The following is a 23,370-nucleotide window of genomic DNA, read 5'->3' as shown; positions in this document are numbered from 1 at the left end:
TGTTATCATGGTGTTTAGTAAAAACATTCAGGTATATCTCACTGCTCAACCTGTTTTCAATGAAAAGGATGCGGTACGGGGCTTAGACACTACAGAACTATCGGGTCCGTTAGTTTTAAGCACGAAATTAAGTAACCCAAATTGCCAGTGCCAGGCTTTAGCCTGGATTTCTTCGCATCAAAAGGGAACGATACCTTTTCCAATCGACACAGCCTTGTATCCTGAGAAACGACAGTCTCTCGTTTGTACTATAACCTCAATCTACTGAATGTCCCAAGCAGCCTGCCACGGAACCTGGCTGATCGATCACGCGAGAAATTCGTATTAAAGCTAGCATCCAGTTCGAAATATAAGTCCAATTCCTCGATAAGATTGCTCCAACAGAAGGCGAACTGCCCGTGAGGTGTTGTTCGAGTTTCCAAAGGAATCTGGTAGCCCGAACAGGAAGTTTGAAGGAGTTCAACCAAAAATGTATATTCGAGAAATAATCCAATCGACACAGCGATTAAGTAGATTCTTAAACAATTTGTTTCTCCCCGTTTTATCACCACCAGTTTAATGATTCGTACTGCTGCGAGGAAAAAGGATATTAAGATCTATTCCTGTCAAGGAGGCGAAGAGTTTGAAGATTTCAATTCAATTCAATCCCGAATTAAGAGCTGTTAAATAATTCGTTTCACTCGTAGTTTTACGAATTTGTAAATTCGATAACGTTTCAATATTTCCCCGACTCGTGGCATCGTTAAAGATTTTCCTCTTCTCGTTATTTTTATTCCACATTACAAATCGATCGAGCCTCGACGCTCAGCTTCAGGTATAAAGACCTCGTATGTCGACGAAATGTTTTAGTTCAAAGTATTTATAAATCCATCGTGGATGAAAAAGTAGAGGTTGAATAGCAATGTTTTAAAGCGATTTGAAGAAATCGCGCGAATAAACAAAATAGTAATTGAATTTCATTTTCAAAAATACACCCTCTCCCCAGTTATCAAATTTTTGTTGAATCGTTCATTAACTCTATGCCAAATATTTTTCAGTCGTTCACTGAAAAAATGAATGAATAATTGTTAATATCGGAATGGCCGGATTTCACTTATTTTTCTGCATAAAAATCGACGAGCGCCAAACCTTGCTGAATACACACAGGAATTCGCATTTCTGCGGGCAGAATTTAATTCCCCCAAAATTACCGAACGGTAATAAAAATTTCATTAAGGCGAGGAATGTATATACGGTTCCAAATCAACTACTCGTCGATGTTCCAATATTATATTTGAACATAATAACTTTTATTTCAATCTCAATATTAAATATGCCGAAGTTACTGTGCAAGAAGTGGAACATTAATCGATTCTTCAAGTTCGCTGTACACTTAAGGTTACACTTATGCTCCAAATTAATAGAAATTACTGGAGACAAAGTGGGAGAAGAAAATCTCTTCCCGGAAAGGGTTGATCATCGAAGTTTTCAAAAATTAACCAGGAAAAGCAATCTAAAAGGCCATTTAAAGCTCTGAAGAAATCCCGAGTCCTTCGTCCCTTAAACTTTCCGCGAATTAGCGGGCAGACTTGTTAGAATTCTCTTTCAGCCTTCGTGCCCGTTCCACCGAGCTCCACGGTCGCGAAGATAAGCCCACGAATGGTTGAAAGCCGTCGAAGCGAGCGTTTAAAAAAAAATTTCACTGGTATCAAAGCTTCAACCAATCGATCTAATTATGGGGCACGATCGACGAAAATCCAATTCCTGAGAGCCATCGAAACTCGAAAGGAAGTCTAGCGAGAAAGAATCTCCAACGTTGAAGTTCAAACTCGATCAACAAATTTTCACAAACTTCTCTCACTGCGAACAAACTGAAATAATTTAAACTCAATTAATTCGTGATTAATTCTTGGACGGTTTGTGTCACGAAGCATCAGGCGGTACTTGAATCGAGTTGGACCACGTACCAGTTATCCTACTACCTATACGCATTTCCTTCTCCAGCACTTCAAAGAGCACTCTCATTCCCACGTGGAACGTTAAACCTGCAATTATTTAGGGCAGTGTATTTATTCGGCCTAGCGACTTCTTGCTACGACGAAAGAAACTTCGTTCTCGATCCTTTGCCTTCGTTTAACCCCCATTGGGAATCCTAAGGAATAATTCAGCATGAAACTTTTCCACGTCCACGAAAATGGCCCGGTGTTACTGCTCCCCTCGAATGAAGTATTGAATTCCGCGAGAAAGATCGCTTCATCAGAAACGTTTTACCCTTGCTGCGTAAAAAGTTTCCTCCAAGTGGCTGAAAAGCCGGGGTGGCCGCGTGAAAGAAGGCGCCGCGCGACGAAGCTAAACCACCCGGTTAATATAAGAGTTGAAGCCAGCTGAAAACTTACATGCACATTTGCTGTAGCGTCTCCTTTTTAATCGCGAAACTCAGGTCGTTGCTGTTGATCTTCTCGAGGGGCCTGCCGCAGTTCACCAGCCTTTCGTGTCCACACTCTTGGCTGCGACAAATGCCAAGCACTGGAAAACAAACACGATATCGTCGTTAAGTTACTAGAAGGGTCTCGACTGGACTGCACGGGGTGGCATGGAACTGGTGGTGGAACCTCAGGAGAGGATCCTTCACAGAAAAGTAAACTGAAAGTGTGGAATAAGGTTTCTTGGTGCGAGATTTCGTTTTCGAGAAAGTCAATTTTGATAACTTCAGTATAAACAATTAATAAGTGAAATAACATGGGAACATAATTTAACAGAGATACTGCGTGATATGTTTTCATTTTTAATGCATCACTGGAATGGATAGTTCTGTAATTGTCTTCAGCAGTGTGTAATTGAAGTCCTCGTTATATTATAAAGTTTGAAAGCACATCGTAAATTTAATATTTTATGAATCTATCTTCGACGGAAGCGATGTCCGCCGAATTCTTAATCGATGTTATCACGTACTAGGTATGGTACAAAACGTCTACAAATGTTGATTACCTCTTTCCTCGACTTTTTCCTTCGAATTTTATTTTATAATAATTAGACGTTAGAAAAGGGGGTGTTGAGAGTTTAGTAATTATGTCGCTGCTCGTGAACAATTCATTAGCGAAAGAGTTTTTAATTTCGCCAGTACGCATAATTTGTTGTCCGAACTTGTTTTACCAATTTTTAAACAACCTTTGTCGATTCTCTGAATCAGTTAACCCATCGGAAGGCGCACCCCATACTGTAACACAGGTTGTCGCTACGGGGGCAAAAATACCCAAAATTGAAACGTAAAAAACAGAATATTTTTTATAGTTTCAGAATATTTTTGCTTAACTTTGTATTTTTTATGTTAAAGTACAGTGTTTTTAGAATCAAACAAAATTTATGAAGTATCTTAAAAACTCTATTTAAGTTCTTTAAAAAATTGTAACACAAACTCAAACAGTCTTCATATTTTCGCAACTAGCGCCTCTGTGGTAAATTTTAATTACTAATTAATTTCAAATTAATTTACAAGTATAAGTACTTCGAATTTGCAAAGATTCATCGTAATAATAGATAATTCTGGAAACGACCATGAAATGCTCGCAGGAGACATAGTAATAATGTATAAATGAGTTTGTCCACAAGTAGAAGAGACAAGAATGAGAATATATAGGAAGAGACGTACAAAACGGTGTGCAGACAGCCTTCAGACGCTTCAATTTGATCTGAAGAGTGGCACTTCCGGCTAATCTCTTCCGTCATCGTGTCCCTCGAAAGTTATCGTTATTCTTCGAGAGCCAAGGCTACAAAGAAAACTCGCTGTTGACCTCGCGCAAACCATCGCCACCAGGTAATACTATTGCCTTTCATCGAAACAATTTTTAGCGAAGTAAATAACAAAATCCAGAATATATATACATATACTAAATAACGTACAGTGTTTCCCCCATTTCTCATCTACATCTACTATATTACCTACTTACAAGGGAACATTCCGAATCTGGAAATTCAAAAAATTCTGAAACTTTGTGAATATGTAGGCAATTTCTTCCTGATTAGAACGCAATTTTTGTTTGCTGCCCAAATTCACTCTAAGGGGGTGTAATTGACCCCTGAAAATCCGGTTATTTTCCGATTTTGTGTTATAACTCGTGAACTGTAAAATATATTTTTCACCAAATGAAAGACCTAATTAAAAGAAGTAACTTTTGACTTGAATTTTTTTTATCTCTTACGGAATGCGAGTTACAAATTAAAATTGGAAAGTAGCTGATTTTTCAGAGGTTAATTTCACCCCCTTAGAGTGAATTTGGGCAGCAAACAAAAATTGCGTTGTAATCAGGAGGAAATCCCCTGCATATTCACAAAGTTTCAGAATTTTTTTTAAATTTTCGGGTTCGGGATCTTCCCTTGTTAGTCTATGATTATTATCAATTTACGATGCTAAATTTGAGTATCAACAACCACCCTCATCATCATCTATAGTGACTTAAATTATAGATATGAGTATCGAACACTATCTCACAAATATAATTTGCATTCTATTCATAAAATAAACCTATCCATTTTAGAACTATCAACTCCACTAATTTTAAAAACGAAAAGAATCCCCAACTGTCATTAATTGCAATGTAAGTAAGAACTATCTGTATAAAACCTAAATTCTAGAAAATCTTAACTTTGGTTTCGACTTCCATAGATCGCAAACTAACAATGATCCTTCCAATAAACATTACTTATTGTCAGTATTTTCGAAAACGACAGTCTCGTTCGTGTCACAAACTCCTAAGCCCCATCCTCCAAACTAGCATCACAATGGAGCGCTCCCTGTTCCCTAATTCATCTCCACCCCTATTCTATTCCATCATTACCAATTTACGATGCGAACCAATCGATGAATCCCATAAAACACGGACTCTGCCGTCGGTGCAGACGAGTACAGGCACGAGGGATAAATCCACGCTAACCCTGGACATGGAGTCGTCGAGTAATGGGGTTGCGTCCATATGGATGCACTACTGAGCGCCCGAGCAATGCCGGGCTTGATCCACTTGAGCCTTGGCTCGTCTTTTTGCGAGGATTAAAGCCAGCTTACGCGTGGCCAACGGCTGCCGGGCCTAACGAGAATTTACCTAACATAGCACAGACGGCTCCCACGTGTTTGAACCGGCGATTACACAATAACACACGTGTGTGACACAAGTGGGATCTTGTAGCGAGGTCCTCTGACTTACCCGTCATTTGGCAAACACGTTCGCGTCGAAGGAAGCAAATACATAGAACACTGGGGACGAAGTCTGCGTGGTAAAACACAAGACAAAAAGCTCGCGTGTACACGTGTCTGGAAATGTTTGATTTTTACAACAAGCGCTCAAACTGTCCTGCATGAGATTTAACTCTTGGACGACTATGTCTGAGTCTATTCTGACCCACATTTCTTCTCCTTTTAATGCACAGAAGTCGTATCCAAACTATTGATCAAAGTTTTCTGAAACAGTTTTCTGTGGAAGCAAATTTTCTCTCGTTTCTCTGTTATCAGTATCTTCAGAGTACTTTACAACTGTACACAAAACGGTAACGTCACAAATAGGAGGAAGAAAGTCAATAGAAATTTCCTTCCCTGTAAGACGGAGACTAGCCAATGGACGATTTAATTAAACATCTCTGACAGCGTTCCTTTTACTACCAGTGTAACGTCGAAGCAGCCGAAAAAGGAGGAAGTTTGTTGATTTAGTTTTGAGCAGGAAACGGAGAGCCCGAAGAAAGGTGCAGAGGGGCGTGCAAGTAAAACGAATTGAGAATGAAAGGCGGCGTGCAAAATACGGCTGGATTTCGCTTTACCCCAATTTCTGTGGTGCGCGACGCGCGCGCAAAAAAAAAGGCAAGAACGGCACAAAAGGGCGGGAGCCTGAATCGCGAGGAGCAAGGGAGAACCGACCCCGTGGCCTGCCCTCGTGCCCACCGGCCAAACAAAACACCATTAAATCCGAATCAACTTCTTAATTTGAACGAATGGTTTTTTACCTGCCGCCGACCCACAAGCAACCCCCGTGATAATATCCGCGCTCGTTCGTTATCATTAAGCATCGCCGAAATGCGTTTCCTGTGTTCCGTGTATCTGGGACCACTGAATTGTTCGTCCACTGCCCTACAAGCGATTCAGGGGGACGCTCGCCGGGGCAATTGGTGATCACAGATCGATGACTCCAACACAAAAAGGATTTCAGAAGATACGATGAACCGTTCACTGATTTTTTTGTTTGTTTTTTGTTTCGAAAGGAATTTAAAAGCCACGTTCTGTCAGAGGACACAATGGACATTGTAATCGTTGGAAAACTTTTATAAAACGTGGACAAAACTGATCTCGATAATTGAGACGGAATTTGAAGATGTACAGTAGCTCTGATTGTGATTACTTCGATGGCAAAATAATTTACCGACAATATCCTCGTTCTAATGATACATTAAACATTCGAGCGATGCATTAAACATTTGCAATAGTGGAATTTCACACCATTATTTCTTACCACTTACTGAAGCTGCAAAATAAATTGTCATTGTACAGTGTGCATCAGAAGTTCCCGGGCTCTGACTTTAAATAATTTATTGTGGTGCGATGGGCGAACTTATGCCTTCAAGAAAACGGTGGACACTTCCAACATCTGCTGTGAAAGGGCCATTCTCGGGTATGCCAAGGTAGATATCGTGTTTTTCTTTTTACTGTCTTTCACTCCACGGCGATAAATTATTAAACTCGGAGTCTGGGAATTTTTCATAGATATCGTACAAAAACAAGAAGGAATCTCCGACGACGCGAAATGCGATTCGTTGAAGCTGAATTGCATTTTCACCATACACACTCGCACCGCTGGTAGAGGGAAGTGTCTGGAAATGCGCAGGGGAGCCGAAAGGGGCGGAAAAAATATACACGCGTACACGCGATGACGGTTTAATTTTCGATCTCACTGGAAAAGGAGAAGCCGCAGAATTTGAATGTAAATTTCAGCCTCCCCTCCTATTTTCCACGAGATTGACTGTTATCGAATAACGCGCTATACCTATATCGTCGTGGAAAGCCGAGCACGTCGTCGAATAGAGCTGAGCACGGAAAATGTATCGCCCGTCGCCAAGTCTCGGCGAATTTCTGCGCCATTTGCTCACGCACGACCTCGTCGCGTGATTTTTCGTCGATTCCATCCTTCGATCAAATCAAATTTGTTGCTTCCCGCCTCCAAACAAAAGACGAGGACAACATTACGTTGCTTCCATGAAGCAAAAAGGAAATAATTTTTAGCACGCGAATTTGACTTCGAGATATGTATTAAAATACTATTCTGCAGAACGATTAAAACATGCAGATGCTTGGAGAATATTCTGCACAGAAAATATTATTCCAACGCAGACAGAATCACGCTAATATGTTGTTTCAATTTGCATTTCGCCTCCTTCGTTAGCCACTGCTAACAGCGTGCGTTAGCTAACAGGCATTCTAAACACTTGGCCTCGCGTCATTTCCAGCGTCGACTAGATGGCGTACGGTTTCAGCAGGCAGCGTTGCCCGGTTTGATTAAGCAAAGATTTGATTTAAAAAAGTTTTTGCAGAAAGACGGTCGGTCGCTGAGTTATCCGTGCCGGCCGAGATACACTTAATTGCCCCTAATGGATCCCACCGTTCTTTCCCCGGTTTAAAGCACTTTCAACCGTCCTTTATCGAGCACCCAACGAAAAGTGCATTTCACTCGAGACCTCGCACCCTTCGAGTGGCAAATTAGTCAATTACGCGATTAATTATTCTAACCTGGAGGCCCACGCCCCGTCGGCGGATTTCTCGCGATTAAACGCAAAAAGGCTCGGTTGTTCCCCGAATTTCCTTCTCCCTAAGGGTACGGGCGTTGGAATTTGCAACGGGCGCAACGAATCGCCGGTTAATTCATGTTAAACGGCGACAGTGGAGCAGCAAATACTGTTCACTTAAATTGCCAAATCGATCGGAACGCTCTGAAAATTGAGTGAAACGACAGCATGTACATAGGGCGAAAAAGGTAATTCACCGCTAAAACTAGGCGGTCGATTAATCGTCGATCGCTCAGCCGACTCCAATGATCAAATGGTTAACCGTGTGGCATTGGGTCTCCTATCATTGCGCGGCAAACGAAATTACGCGTGCAAGCACTTACGAACGGCTGTGTCGACTCAACAGGGTACGCGGCGAATTTCCAGCGGAATTTCAATTCGATACTGTGAAATCTGTTTCAAGCGATCGGCTGCGTACAGTTTCGTCGAGTAGGAATGAAATTGTTTCGTTAAGAAACCCGCGGGCTAACCGAAGAACGAATCGTTGCATTCTTTTTCCTGCTGGCGGCAGATGGTGGTCGTAGCTGCACGGTTTCAGCGTCGAATGCAGCTTCGCTCCCATCAGAGGCTTGATAGCGACACCCCGATGCATCACGGGGAATGCACTCGCCAACTGCACGACCCCCGTGTTGCATCGACATACTTACAGCCGGACGGATCGGGTCCAACGGTATTATTTTTCTCTTCAATTGCACGCGTGGCGTATGACTTCGCGCGGCTTAATTCAATTTCCCGAGCTCCAAGCACACGTGCTAGATTAAATAGTCACGATTCCGCGAGTCGGTCGAGGTATTCCCGCGGCAATGCTGGCTTTTCATCGGGCAATTTGCGTCAGAATTTTATGTGGAATCAGAAAATAGCGTTGAGGTGAAAACCCTTTTGATTCTCTGTCACGTTGTTCCCTTGTGAGTATTAATGCGTCGATTATAGCGACCGCGTGTTCGTAAGCGAGGTTGCAGATTTTATTAAAGTCGAGTAAAACATCCGCTCATAGCGTTAACATCTATGAAATATCTGCCACGCGATACTTGAGAGAGAAACCTAGCCTGTTATTATTTTAGGGTTGATAAATTGCGCGTGAGAGTACATTAACACCCCTCGGCCTAGGAATTGATTCGTAAAATCGCCGACATTCATAAATAAAGAAGAGTCTTAGGCGACGGTCACTAGTCAATTTGCCCAAGGGTCGAGCAAGTGCAGGTTGCAGCACTTGTGCACGGGGCGATGTTAAAAGGCGCTTCGCATTCACGGCGGAAAATGTGTTCGTATCCAGCGAGATACGACGAAAGAGGTAGCCAGATAACGAACCATAAAAACCACTGTCAGGATGTACACAGAGATGGGACACCGACTTTTCATTCCGGTTTCCCCATTGATCCCTCTGGCCAGATTACTTGAACCGTCCTTTATCACGGCTCCCCTCGTACGTCTTCGCTTTATGATTATCTGGCATCCCTCTACCCCGGAACTATCCGTGGTCTCGGCGATACAAATTCCTAGTTTCCGCAGCTTCCTTTTGAGTTGGAGCTGCAGCTCGACCCGAAAGGCGGTCGTCTTCGAGGGTGGCCCTCCAGAGGATCCTTTCACTCGTTATTTTAATGATCGTGCCCGAGCAGAAGCAGTGCTTCATACCCCCACCCATATCTCTCTCTCTCCTCTCCTTTTCTCTTCTAATTCTCTCTCGATCCCATAGTTCCCTCTTTCTCTCCCCTAGGTCACCCTCTCCCCTAGGACACCGTCTCCCCTACTTCTCTCTCTTCACCAAGTCTCTCTTTCCTCTAGTTCTTTCTCTCCCCCAGTTCTTTCTCTCCCCTAGACCTCTCTCTCCTAAATCTCTCTTCTCTACCCTGATTCTTTATTTCTGCCCCTTAGCTCTATCTTTCTCTCCCTTTGTCCACTCTTTCTCTCCCTTAGTTCTTTCTTTCACTCCTCCCTAGTTCTCCCCTCTCTTTCTCCTCCCCCACCCCCCTCACCTTTTCTCTATCGTAGCGCACGGAATTAATGTTTGCCAGGGTTGACTGTTCTCGATGAAACGAAAAGAAGAGAAAACGAGAATGGATGCAACATGAGAAGGGGCTGGGGAGTGCGGCTGTGTAAAAATCGAACGATAGGATCGGAAGGGCCCGTGGAGGTATTTGTCGAAGCACGAGTCACACTGTCGAATCCTCTTTTTCCCTCGGTGCTCGATAATTTCCGTCTGTCGACGTCATTAATCCACCCATCTCTCTTTTTCACGAGGGGGTGAGACCGCCCCGGCAACGTACGACCGTCGAGGATCGGCGTCCAGAGGCGAAATCGATTACAGATTATCGTTCGCGGAGAACGAACCTCGGAAACGTTTCGCACAGAGATGTCGTGTCGATATAGGAGCAATTATCTTCTTCAGTAGTGTACATGTACAATTTCCGTTGATCTTTATACTGATTTTTTTGGGGTAGCCCATACAATTTGCAAGTTGTTCAAATTGGGGGGGGGGGGGAGAAAAGGCTGCAGGGCACTAGGGATTGCAATACCGGTGAGAAATACCCTAAAATTTTTACCAGTAATTTGCCAAATTTTTACCGGTAATTCGATAAATTACATATAGCAATATAGCGCATATATGCGTTCATTAATTCCATCGACATCTACTACGTTATCAGTAAAAAAAACACTTCAATTACTAATAAAGACGAAAACCGAAATATCTCATGAAGAACCAACTCTGATCCAAAGGAAAACTAAGAATCTGAATCAGTCATGAAAAAATGGACGTATTTTCAAGTAGAAAAAGTAAGGAGAAAATATATACTATAAATGGCATATGATTTCTTAATGCCTACCCGGCCAACAAGTGTAGAATCTGAGAGCGCTTTATCCGTGGCTGGATTATTTTGTACAAAAATTAGGTAGCGATCAGGAGACCAAAGTTTAGACGAATTAGGTATGTTTTTGCGTGCTTATTTGATAAAAAGAAATGTTAAATAAAAAATATTTAATTATGTATGTAAGTTAAGATTCTTTTCATTGTTTTCGTGGTGACGATCCATATTAATAAGTATTGTCAATAGTTATACAAATATATCTATCTTGTGCTATAATATTTTATATTTTATGTTCAGAATAATTTTATTTCCATATATTTTTTATAATGCTCGATTAGAGTTAAAAAAAGTTTTTTTGTAATGTTTACTCTTTTATTTTCAATACCTTAAAAAATACCGGTAAATTATCGGTAAACCGGTTTTGATTAAAAATTCTACCGAATTACCGGTAATTGAAAAAGTCGGTAATTTTGCAATCCCTACAGGGCACCTTGTGTCTGTAATTATTGTTTAGGAGGAATAGTTTATGGGATTCGAATGTGGAGATTTTGCAGGAAATAATTTTGCCTGGAGAAGTGGAATATACCTAATTCTTCTTAAAAAATCAGTTGCTTTCCTTCTGTTAGCCAAGCTACCCACCACAAGCTACCTCATAATAGAATTACAATATTGATAGCTCCGGCATCGCCTATCCAGATCTATATCCCACAATACTATTAATAAATCACCAATCATTTAACTGCAGAATCAGAACGAAGTGAAACCTTCGTCAGTATCACCTAATCCCTAGTCCCCTGTAGTCCACTTCAATTAATATTTGACGAACGACGTCAACTATTTCCGGCAAGCCGAAATTCGACCACCAAGAAACGAACCCGATAACCGTCCACCCCTCGGTCAAAAATACTCCATTTCCGATGTCAAATCCGATTAGAGGCCAGTGAAAGAGGGCGTAATCACGGAGAGGGATGAAAGCGAAACGAGAAGGGTGAAAAAAACGGGAGCAATCGGGGTGTTTTGTTGCCGTTCGCGCGTGGACTGATTGTCAGCTACAAATCGGTAAACAACTGTGTACATCTCTCGCTGCACAAAATTCATAAGGCTGTAAAATATCCTCTGCAGCTCCCTGAAATTTCATAGAAGTCTACATACACCTATTTTCATCAGAATTTGCGAAGCGATCGAATTCTTTATAATATCTCAAATTTGGGGGTTATATGCAGACTTTCGTGACTGAATGCACTTATTACAAAACTTATTACTCCTGCTCCAATCATAAGACTTCACAGAGTTTTCTCAAAGGTACATAAACCCTGTAGAGTCACGTAGTAACCAATGAAAGCTTTAAATATCACAATCAAGCAAAGCAACTCTACCCACAAAGTCACAACACATCCTCCACAAATTTCCACAGAATCAATGTCTACCTTCAAAGAAAAAAAAGCGACAGAAGGGAATGCAGTGCGTGTCAGTGCCTCGTGTAAACTAAACAGATAACAATTGCGTTATCGTCTTCCCGGCCCCTTATCTGAACATCACACCATTTTCACAAGATTAAGTTCGCGCATGACAGCGCAGATTATTGTAACTAGGCGACGATCCTGATACCGGGAGCTTCTCTCGTTCGCGTCGAAACCGAGCCAATCTTTTTCCGCGCGCCACGCGCTACAACCCTCTGCGCAACGTCCAGAGGCGTTTTAAAGCAGGGGGTGTTATGGCGCTGGCAAAGGGGCCAAAATTACGAGCGCATTATGCGACCGAGCATTAGTTAATTCCGCGTCTGGCGCGGCTCGCACCCTCTGGTTAGCCTGCCACTTCGACCCCCTTGCGGCAGAGTGGGCAGGGTGGGGCTGGAGTGGCGCAAAGGGGACGTCTTCGACGTAGAAAATTTCTGTAGCGACCTTTGGGGCGCGCGAAACGAGGGGTTGTTCGCGTATTTGAGAACGTATCCCACATGCCTCGTGTGAATGGGGCAAAGTGTTGGTCTGTTACTGTTGCAGAGAAATTCGGGTGAACACGTTTGACACGTGCTGGCGTGGAACTTCTGAATTTTTATAGAACTACGGAGATTTGAATGGGAGCAGTAGTGGTAAAGTAGCAGCTGTGGTAATTGTTTGTGGTTTTATCTACTTAGTTTTCTTATTTTATTTTAATGGAGAAGACAAGATGAAGACTAGAGAAAAGGGTGTTTGAAATATGTTCTAATTTAGACTAAGTGGAGAGAAATACTATGCTATTTGAATAGGTTTATGTTTAAAATATTGATTTAAATTTTTGTAACTTTCGAATCATACTTCATATAACTCAGGTTAAATAAGAGTACTGTAAACAGATTTATAACTCTTTAGGAAAATTTCAAGAGACAACGCTTGATGAAAATGTTCATTACACATTCCTACAGATTTTAAATAAGAATTAATACATAAGCCTGCATCACTCTTTCTCTGATTACAATTTATATATTACAATAAATAACAAAACACACAAGTAATACAAAGATGCATCCGGGGTGTCCAAAAGGGTGCCATTTTGCGCTACAAAATAGAAGAAATAGCGGAAAGATTTCAGCGAAGCAAGAAGTAATCAATAAAACAGAAAGCTGAAGTTGTTCCAGCCAATGGAATTTTCAAACGATTTATAGAGGACAATACTGAGTTGCCTGATGCTTAAAGGGGGATCTTGAACTTCGTGGGGAAAGCAATTCTCACTGTTTCGAAGTTTCGAGAGCAATACGCGAGTCAATGAACATAAACGACCTGCCTGTATCAGGTTCGGCTCAGTATGTATTACGCGTCAAAGGCGAAACGGATAGACCGACGACCGTAATTCCGCGCAGCAGACACTATCTGTGCACACGTGAAACTTCGAATTGGCATGATTTGCTCGAGTCAATGCAGCGTGCTTCGTCCTTTAACGGAAGTCGTAAACGGGGCTGCTGGTGATAGCAATTAAAACACGTAGGGTATCGTTTCGAGCGCTTTAATCGGGAAATCTGAACACGTTTGAATCATTTAATAAGTCAAACTGGAAAATATGATCTATTGATTCCATTGCATGAGAATTCTGTGGTACGTGTGTGTATTTGCGTAGGGGAGGGGAGGAAATAATTTTTGTATGTTTCACTTGTAACAGATACTGCTTAAATTTGTGCCCCTTTAATCCTACCCTGTCGGATCCAGGGTCAATTTTGACTTAAGGAGTTTATACCTAAATAGTCGGGCGGCCGAAAAGAGGCGAATGTTTGTGATTTTTTTTTGGAAAAGCGGAAGCGTATATTTTTACAGAACTTTTTGCGCTGAAAAGAGCAACATTTAAAGAACATTTGGTAATTTTTTCGTGCACAAATATTTACGTTTATAATAAAGTAACAGCCCACATCCAAGAAGCCTTTTTAAAAATTTGCTTTTGCGGTGAGCACTGCCATTCGAAACCAGATTATCTAAAATTCCCTCCGTCAATCTGAGGATACATTAATATATTAACGAAATCTTTTTTGTATTTTGATTTTAGATTATCTGGTTTCGAATAGCAGTGCTCACCGCAAAAGTAAATTTTTAAAAAGGCTTCTTGGATGTGGGTTGTTACTTTATTATAAACGTAAATATTTTTCTACAAAAAAATTAGCAAATGTTCTTTAAATGTTGCTCTTTTAAGTGCAAAAAGTTCTGTAAGAATATATGCTTCCGCTTCTTCAAAAAAAATCACAAATATTCTATGGATTATATGGACGAAGTTACCTATATTACAGTTAAAAATTCTAAAGTTTAAGTTCCTTTCGTCTATATGCCCACTTATGTCACCTCGAGGCTAATAGTATCTAAGTAAATTCAATATTTTTGATTCGAATACTTCAACGACTCACATTTAGTGCTTTTTCAGCAGGACGAAGGATTTAATGTAAATATTCTTTGTTTGTTACACGAGTTTTTTAATAACACACTTTAATCCCATTCTCCGACTTTTATTATTCATGCTATCAATGGTATCGCGATGATACGTGCACAAGTAAAATTTGAATCCAAATCCTGCAGGTTTAGGTAGCTATCAGTGTCACGAGAGGAGTTAATTCGAAAACTATTAATTGGAGAAAACTCGTCAACTATTGTTTCCTAACTAATTTCGAGGAATAAAGTGTATTAGCCGTGCAAAACTAGAAGCAACGCAGTTTTCCTAGAATCCCGGTTGTGCGTCCCAGAACTCACACTTTCTCTAGTAGGTACCTACAGGCGATTAAATATACTTACTATCGGCAGGAAAGGGATTATAATATTCCAGACGAATTTTCTGTGAAATTATTATTTGGAAAGTTAGTTGAAATTATTATTCCAGAATATTTTCAGTAATCCGGGGAATAATAACACTCCATGTTTTCGTTAAATCCTTAAACAGCCACTACACCCCCTAAAAATTCGTATAACTAGGAACAATGCCGAACATTACAGCACTCCCTCAAAAAAGTCAATATTACTCTTATCACCATTATTCTCTCGTTTCTATTTACGGGCCGCGAGTGTGTGTGTGTGTGACCCAGTATTTTTCGAGCGCGGAACACATTTTCCCAGGGATCTCTTTCAAAACCAGAAACAGAATTGAAGCTCTTTGAAGCGTCCTATTTGCGCGGGACCAAATGCAACGCGCCACTCCGAAAAATCTGTGGCCGTGAATTGCGCGGGCACAGAGGCGTGTGACGTGTTAACAACACTAGAGGCACATAATTCCCGGAACTTAATTAAAAAGGAATATATGTACAGGCACACGGAGCTGTAATTAAATATGTTACTAACGCCACAGAATACAGAAGTATTAAATTGAAATTTTCAAAAGAATCTACGGTTTCTGAAGTACACAAGCGCGTTATAATTACTGCCAGGATTATTATAATCATATCGCGTACGTGCACTCGCACGAATACATGCCACCCCCTTTCGCTGATATAGATGCGACACGGCGGAATTAAATGAACGCCAAAGCTGTGTTCAATTCGGAATTGGCGGCAGTAAAAGCTAAACTTTACGATTCGAGGAACGTAAAAATGCAAAACACGGAATCATCCCTTTCCTCGGCGAACGGCAATCTAAATCGCCCACGCCCGCCTTCTCGGCATTCCCTCTCTGGGGAGGCTTTAAAAGCTACTAGTTTTTGTATCAACGCAATAAACATAAAAGCGGAAGAAATAATTATTAAATCGAACCCTTGCTGACCGCATTACGAACTGCTACATCGAAGCTGTAGCTGGCGGCTAGCTTTCTCGGTTAACCCTCACTTGACCAATACAGGCTCCATTTTAACCCACTCTGAGTTAAGAAAACAAGAATGTCATTCTTATCTTCAACTTCCTCAAACTACCAACATTCAACCCCGTCGACACATCCAAAATAACAAAAACACTTTTTCAAAGATAATGGCCGTGAAACGTTTTCGTAGCTTTTCTTATAATTTTACGCTCGAGTATTTTGAGCCCATAGTGCATTGAACCTATACTACTCAACAAGGCATAATTTTTTCGTCGTTCCGTTACTTAATTCTAAATCAAATCACGGGATCACTTTGTATATAAGGTGAATGTCCCAATTTCTGCTGATTTAAGAGGTAACTCGCCATAAAGAAGGTGTAAAAAAATTGTTTGCGATCAAAATTTGCAGAGTGATTGATTAATTCTTTAATAATAAATCAACCAATTCAAAAACTATTTAAGAAAGATATTTCAAGATGTTTAACTGTTAGTAATTTGTAATTAAATATATAAATGTCCGTATTTCTGCTAATGAAAAATAGCGGTGTATGTATTGCCCCAAGCTCGTGCAACACTCGCGTAGATGTTTAAATAATTTAGAATTATTTCGTTGCAACTATAGTACAAACGTAACGCGTATAATAATAAGAAAAATACGAAATGAGCAGAAATGGGGACATGAGCAGAAATTGGGACATTCACCTTATACACGTTCGTATTTGTTTTATTTGAAATTTCTTAACTTCTGTTCATTTGGGGTAATTACGAACAGCGTGTATGGTGCTATTACGTACGATGGCATTTACACCCTTTTCTCTTAACATTTCGCAGCTTTTTATGTATCCAATACCCCGGAATTATATTAGGAAGAATATACGTACACATTCGTGGAAAAATCTTGAAATACCCATGAATGAGGTTAAAGATAAAAGACTTTGCATCCGTCAGGCAGCAATTAAATTTTCAAGCGGCCAAAATTCGATTAAACAAGAAGAAAGACTGTATCAGACCCACAGTGTGGAAGAAAACCAGTGTTTAGTCAAGATCAAATTCTTTAAGCAGCCGTTCGTATTTACTCCCCTAGCTACGTTTTGTTTTTCTTTCAAGAAACAATTTGTTTATCAAAGTATCTTTAATTCTTTCCGTTGCCTTTGTATATAATTAACCAAAGTTCAATTGTAATCTATAAAGTAAATCTGATTAGAGTCAATACGTTTGTTTCAATTTAACTTTTCCCTTAAGTGTTCGTAATTCCCATACCCTCCCTTACATACGCGGAACGCGGTGAAAATTCGTCGTGAACGCGTAGAACTGGACCAATTAGCAAAATTCCAGTCGCTTCTCCCTCTGGATAAAGCCTTGGCCAGGATATTCCGCCGGCCCGCGAGAGGGAAATACGCCAACGAAGGAAAGTTGCGCTCTCGTTAAGTTTGTTCGAGCGTCTTCTCGAATCTGTTCGCGCACAAACGGAAGGAGAACATCGCGGCGAACCATCGTCCCCCCCACTCGGGAACCTGGCAAAGTACCGACTAATTATTCCGCTGCGCGAGGGAAATTTCTGGGAACACCTTGTTTGAGGTTTCGTCGGTTGATTTAATGCTCTGTAGAGGCGAGGGTCGGAGTGGGTGGAGCATGGGGATGGTGGAAAGCTGATGTCGCCGTTTTTGACCCACTTCGGGCACGGAGGCCGCGGGAAAAATTTGCATTTCGAGTTACTCTCCGTCGCGAGGCAGCTTTCGCTCGGCCCTCAAATATGTAGAATGTTAAATAACTGCACGGAGTGGTTAAAGTTTTGAAATTCGTGGTTACATGTAGAAATTAATCGATATAATTAAATGGGCGGTTGAGAAACTGAAATTGTATTGAGGCAGAGTCAGAATTGTAATAATAGAAGGAAATTTGGTTTGAAATTGAAATTCTAATTCCGAAGGAATTAAATTTCATTAAATGGCGCGGTAAATATTTAATCTGAAGCTTCGGATATTTCACTGCTTTCATCAGAAGGGATTTAAGTAATTATTGACTTGCGTTAATATTTTTGCAATTGTAACAGGTCTCCTTGCCTCGTAATCTCATTAAAGTAAAGAAACCAATAAGGTATAAATAAAATTTGCAAGTACTGCTAAATAAACCTCAGCTTTCTGAATAAATCGATAAGGGAGAAAATTCAATTGCTAAACACACACTTTACTACTTGAGAACGTTAATTCACGATTACTAACCATACCATGCGATATTAACACAATATTGCGCCGATGAATTTCTAAACTGTGGCCGTAGGCTTCAGGTCACTAATTATTCCTAGAAAGTAATCTGTCTAAGAAATTTGTTTCACCAAAGAAGAATCTAGATTCGGAGCTTGACAAAACTACTCAACGCTGCATAATTATTAAAACTGCTTTAATAACTGGCCTCGTGGACGATCGCACACTTAACGTGAACCGAACTCGGGATATTTTCCAATTTAACCCGGCGCAGTAATTATCAAGATGTTGAATTAGAATGATCGGGGATCACGACCTTAATTAAATTTCATCTGTTTCAATTACCATGCCGAGGATTCGGTTTGGCGAGGAATATGTAGCGTGGAGACAGCACAATTTCGCTTCGTTTCAAACATGCATACATTTGGGGACGCGAATGAATCCCCTGGCATTGTGAGAAACGTGATTTTACTCAATGGAAAACAGTTGAAGAGAAAATATTTTTAGCTGTCAAAAAGATGGACTGCATTTTTTTATTAAGATCTTTAATTAGTTTTATGACAGTGCTTTTAACATACTAATGAGATTCTGACGATGGAAATAGATAATCTTGAGTTACCTCAATATTAATAACTTTTATTGTCTTTGACTATTAATTTTTATAAATTACACCGACACACTGCTGTGTTCCTTCTTTCCAACGAAGCGTCGAAAAAATACGAGAGAGTTCATAAGCATAAAGACAGAGTGACCATCCAAGCAAACACCATTTAGAATAACCCATGAATCACTTCGTGTTATGAAGCAAGGATGAAGATGATAAATGATAGGTATGTACTTTTATTCCTTTCCACAAAGACTAAAGTAGACACAGAATATTGCGTTACAGACGTATGAGACACTTGGATAATACTAGTTGCATAATGTAATATGCATCTATACAAGCCTTTGCAAAAGAGATTTGCATATCGACCGCTCGGTCGGTGTGGCGAAGTTTCGATCTCCCAAAGAGCATTTTAGAGTCCACACCTGTGTCCACACGAGTTCTTCGAGAACTTATAGGACAGAACTCTGCTTCCACTACTTTGCGAAGAGCACTCTCTTCTGGCATGAGCGCAAATATAGCGGAGGACGTCCTTCGAGCCGATTACGGGGACCAGATGCGGTAGACACACGTACCAGACGTGTAATTAGTGGTTGATACCAGACGTAACCACTTGCATCCGTGTGTGCATCACGTTCGATCGCGCGAATCTATGCACGTACCAGATATACGCACGGAATTAAGTAAGAATGAGCTTAAACTGATTGCGTAGCTCGAGGACATGGGATCGGGGACCTGCAACAACGGCGAGAGTAAGGAGGAGCAATGGCAGAGGAACGTTAACCAATCTCATCTCTCGGAGGAACAATCGTCGGAAAGATAATGGAAAGGTTAAATGGTTAAACGATTCCAGACAGGCAAGAAATCTGAATAATTCTGGAACATGTTCTTTGGATTCACGAGTCTTGTGCAAACGTTCGTTCTGTAAAGATTTCATTGTGGAAACTGGTGGAACTCTCTTTGAAGAAGGTAATATGGGAAGGTAACTTTTGCAGGGTAATGGAAAGAAATTTCTGGGTTGTGAGGATAGTACAATTTCTTGCATTCCACTGCTGCATTGGTGTGCCAGGGAAGTAAAACTGAAGATACGAGAGACTTAACCTTTTGAGCGAGGAAGAGGAATCAACTCGTCATTTGGGAATAACCTGTAAATCTGATAAGACGAGGTTATTTATTATTCAAGTTTAATCATGCTCGCGCAGAAGAAGAATTATAGCATCGAGTCGTGTCGACCAAGTGATATCAGTATAATGAATTGATTCGCATTTAAGAGTTCTGAAATGAGGCAGTGAGAGCGACAACGGACCAATCAACATTTAAAATTTTTTTTTCCTATTTTATATGATTAGTAGAGCCTATTGGAATACGTCATTGCTACTAACTCAATTTCGATAAAAGTATGGGTTAGTCCGTTGTCGCCATCACTGCCTCAAATATAGGTACGTTCCTTAAATCTTGAGGACGCGTTTGAGACCGAGAAATGACCTAAGTCATTTCTAACAGGTTAACGAAATGGTGTTAATAGATAAGAATCTTTCAGTCATTCACGAACTGTCGATCGATTTAATATGATATATAATTGTAAAATGTAGAGTATTAAATAAGGGAAAGGTATTAAATTGGGAGCGGGGGCTGCCCATTCGTTGATTGAATACCTGCGGGATACCTCCACAATGAACGACAGAGGTTTCATCCATCTCTCTTTCATCACTAATTCAAAGGGAAATCTACGTAAGCAGCAAAAAGTACAATAGGTACACTGTACAGTATTATATTATTCTATGAATTCAAATTAACCGGACATCGTTTTTGTTGAACGTTAAATTCGCGTTATCTCAAACTTCATTGCTCTTTAGTATTCATAAAAAATCAGAATGCAAGTAAATACTTCGCTGTAACTGCAAATACTTAGAATTTATTTATGCACCCTTTATATTCTGCCATATTGCTCTCATTCTACATCATTCAAGTCTCATCGCCCAGAAGCCCCATCCCATTTCTCGCCAGAATACCTACGCGTAGCAACGTAACACTGCAACATTCCTAAAATGTCTAAATGGAGGTGGCTGCTCTTGGAATGCTCCCAGTGGAGGTTCTTGCATAGTCTCACCAGTTCCCATCCCAGGGACATGCTCCCAAGGAATAATCACCCATGAAACAAGCCTCAAGCCCGGCGAGTGGGGCAGATCGAGGTACATTTCGTATTTTAACTCATTTCCCTAATCCCAGCTTACATCATCGATCGATCTTGCATCATCGGAATTATCAAAACATCTTATCAATAATCACCAGTGACCATCTCCGAGGCCCTGCGAACGTCCTCTCAATAAACTCCGATTGACCCATTCCCACCGAGATAATTAAGTAGAAAATTTCCCACAGAGTCCCTAGAACCATATTTTTAATTCCAACACAGCCCTGCGATTTCCACGGACGAGCTTTGCAGGAAAAAAAATTGTACAAATCACACCGGGCACAAAATAAATTGCAGACTCTACGTAGGGTAAACTCGGGTAAGTTCGTGGTACTGGTTACTACGTGATACTTTTTGATTTGTCTGCAACTCAAAATTGTCGGACTCAATTTAGATGGGCCAAAAACTAACAGACAGCGTGGATCCTCTAGTTTATGTTGCGGTAAAATAATTAGTCAATTGAAGTGAGTGTGATAGAGGGAGAGAGCGTTTTTGTTCCAGCAGCGCATTATTCGTGAAATTCTTCGTGCTAGTTGTGGAAGATCGCTTGTTTATGTGTTATATGTGCTTTAGAAGATAAATGGAAAGTTCAAACTGCAGGTAAGTGATGGTAAAATCACACTTTAACAAGTCTTATTCTGGAAAAGTAACTAAATTCTTATTTTTCGTGTGCCTGGGACTGCGTTTCTGATTGCGCTGCTTGAGAAATTTTGATGGTCAATACCAGAAACAATGTTTACGTCTCAGACATCTAACGATCCTGAAACGATGGATTATACACAAAATAACAATAATATAAAATAATATGAAATAATATGATATAATACAAAATAATATAAAATCATTTAAAATAATATAAAATCATTTAAAATAATATAAATTCATTTAAAATAATATAAATTCATTTAAAATAATATAAAATCATTTAAAATAATATAAAATCATTTAAAATAATATAAAATCATTTAAAATAATATAAAATCATTTAAAATAATATAAAATCATGTAAAATAATATAAAATCATTTAAAATAATATAAATTCATTTAAAATAATATAAATTCATTTAAAATAATATAAAATCATTTAAAATAATATAAAATCATTTAAAACAATATAAAATCATTTAAAATAATATAAAATCATTTAAAATAATATAAAATCATTTAAAATAATATAAAATAACATAAACAAGTATCTGGTGAACATATATCGGGACAGCGTGGACTATCATGGAGTTACTAGAGCTATCACGGAACAACCAAGTACGTCGTGAAAATCTAATTTTGTATATCTTCAATTAAATATACTTAGTAAATTTCTCCTAACCTATTATATGTTTGTACGATGTCTGACCTATCATTATCTCGTAGACTCACTTTCAGAACATGTGAATATTAGCAGTTAATAGACAAATTCTAAAACTATCACGAACTTACCCGAGTTTACCCTAACTAGCGTTTGCGAACTATGTATCACTACTTTGAGCGCGCGATGCCCAAAGTAGCACTAACGTACCTACGAAAAAAGGGGGGCGAGGGGGAGGACGACGAAAATCGAGGAATCGCGACGAGGTCTCGCCACGGCACGCGTCACAGGCTAGAAGAGGGCTTTCGTGACGTGGTCGCTGAATAACGGCTGCGCGCGTGTGTATGCACGTACACGGGCACGCGTGCACATACGTGCGCGGTGAAGCGGTCCCCGCAAGGCCAGACCACGAGATGCCTTGCTATTGGTCGTGGCTGCATCGTACGATGGTCCCGTCTCGTTATAAATAAGAACCGCTCCCCTGCCCCCTCGCGACAATCACTTCCCCTCCCCGCATCTTCCCCTGCTTTGGCCACGTATCGCTGCGTCAGCGCGTACGTTTTACCTGGATACACACACGTCGACGTGCACCAGTCACAGCCGTGTGTGTTCGGGCTCAGGAAGAGTGCGACAAAGAGGCGGCGAAGGAGGGGAGGGCAGCACGCCACGCTGGTGGCGGCCCACGCTGCGGCCCGCCGACGATAACACACCGTGAAAGTGTATCGGGTTAATGAAACTTTCTAGCCGACGCGAGGTCCTCGTCTTCGTGTCGCTGGCTCGTTTGATCTCCCGCAGCTTCCGCTTGCAGCTGATAACGGGGAACGGACAGGGAATGACTCGATATGCACATCGATGGGTCGATAACGGATAGGCTATCGTTAGCCAGTTCTCAGGTGAGTTTGCTCGGTCTGAACTGTCGTTGGGCGCCTCAGGGGACCATTATGGGACCTTCGGTCTGGTATAAAGTGACCAGATGTCCCGCATTGAAAAGTGTCCTGGATTGGACATGTAACCTCTCACATTTTCGCAGTGGCATAAAGTTACTGTTTCCTCTACTTTTCGTTGTTGGGAAAAAAGAAATGTTTTTAATTTCGTTTCAATGTATCACTTTATAATCACAAGTATGTATTTTTAAATATATTGTAAATGCTTTAATAAACTACGGAAAAGATCTTCTCACGGATCTATTAACCCCCCTTTTTTTTGCTTGCTTGCTTGTCCCGCATT

General features: G+C 40.6%; 1 protein-coding gene across 1 annotated transcript in view; it reads right to left on the bottom strand.

Moving 5' to 3' along the window:
- LOC143370282 (uncharacterized) overlaps positions 1 to 23,370 on the bottom strand; it is a 61,254-nt gene that overhangs the window by 24,134 nt on the left and 13,750 nt on the right. The window contains exon 2 of the mRNA XM_076815208.1: positions 2,376 to 2,505. Coding sequence (XP_076671323.1) covers positions 2,376 to 2,505 — 130 coding nt within the window. The remainder of the gene's footprint in view (positions 1 to 2,375; positions 2,506 to 23,370) is intronic.

This window comes from Andrena cerasifolii, chromosome 1 (genome assembly GCF_050908995.1).
Source record: "Andrena cerasifolii isolate SP2316 chromosome 1, iyAndCera1_principal, whole genome shotgun sequence".
In the NCBI taxonomy this organism is placed as follows: Eukaryota; Metazoa; Arthropoda; class Insecta; order Hymenoptera; family Andrenidae; genus Andrena; species Andrena cerasifolii.
Note: the sequence above shows the minus strand (reverse complement) of the source record. Positions and strands in the feature narration are given on the sequence as shown.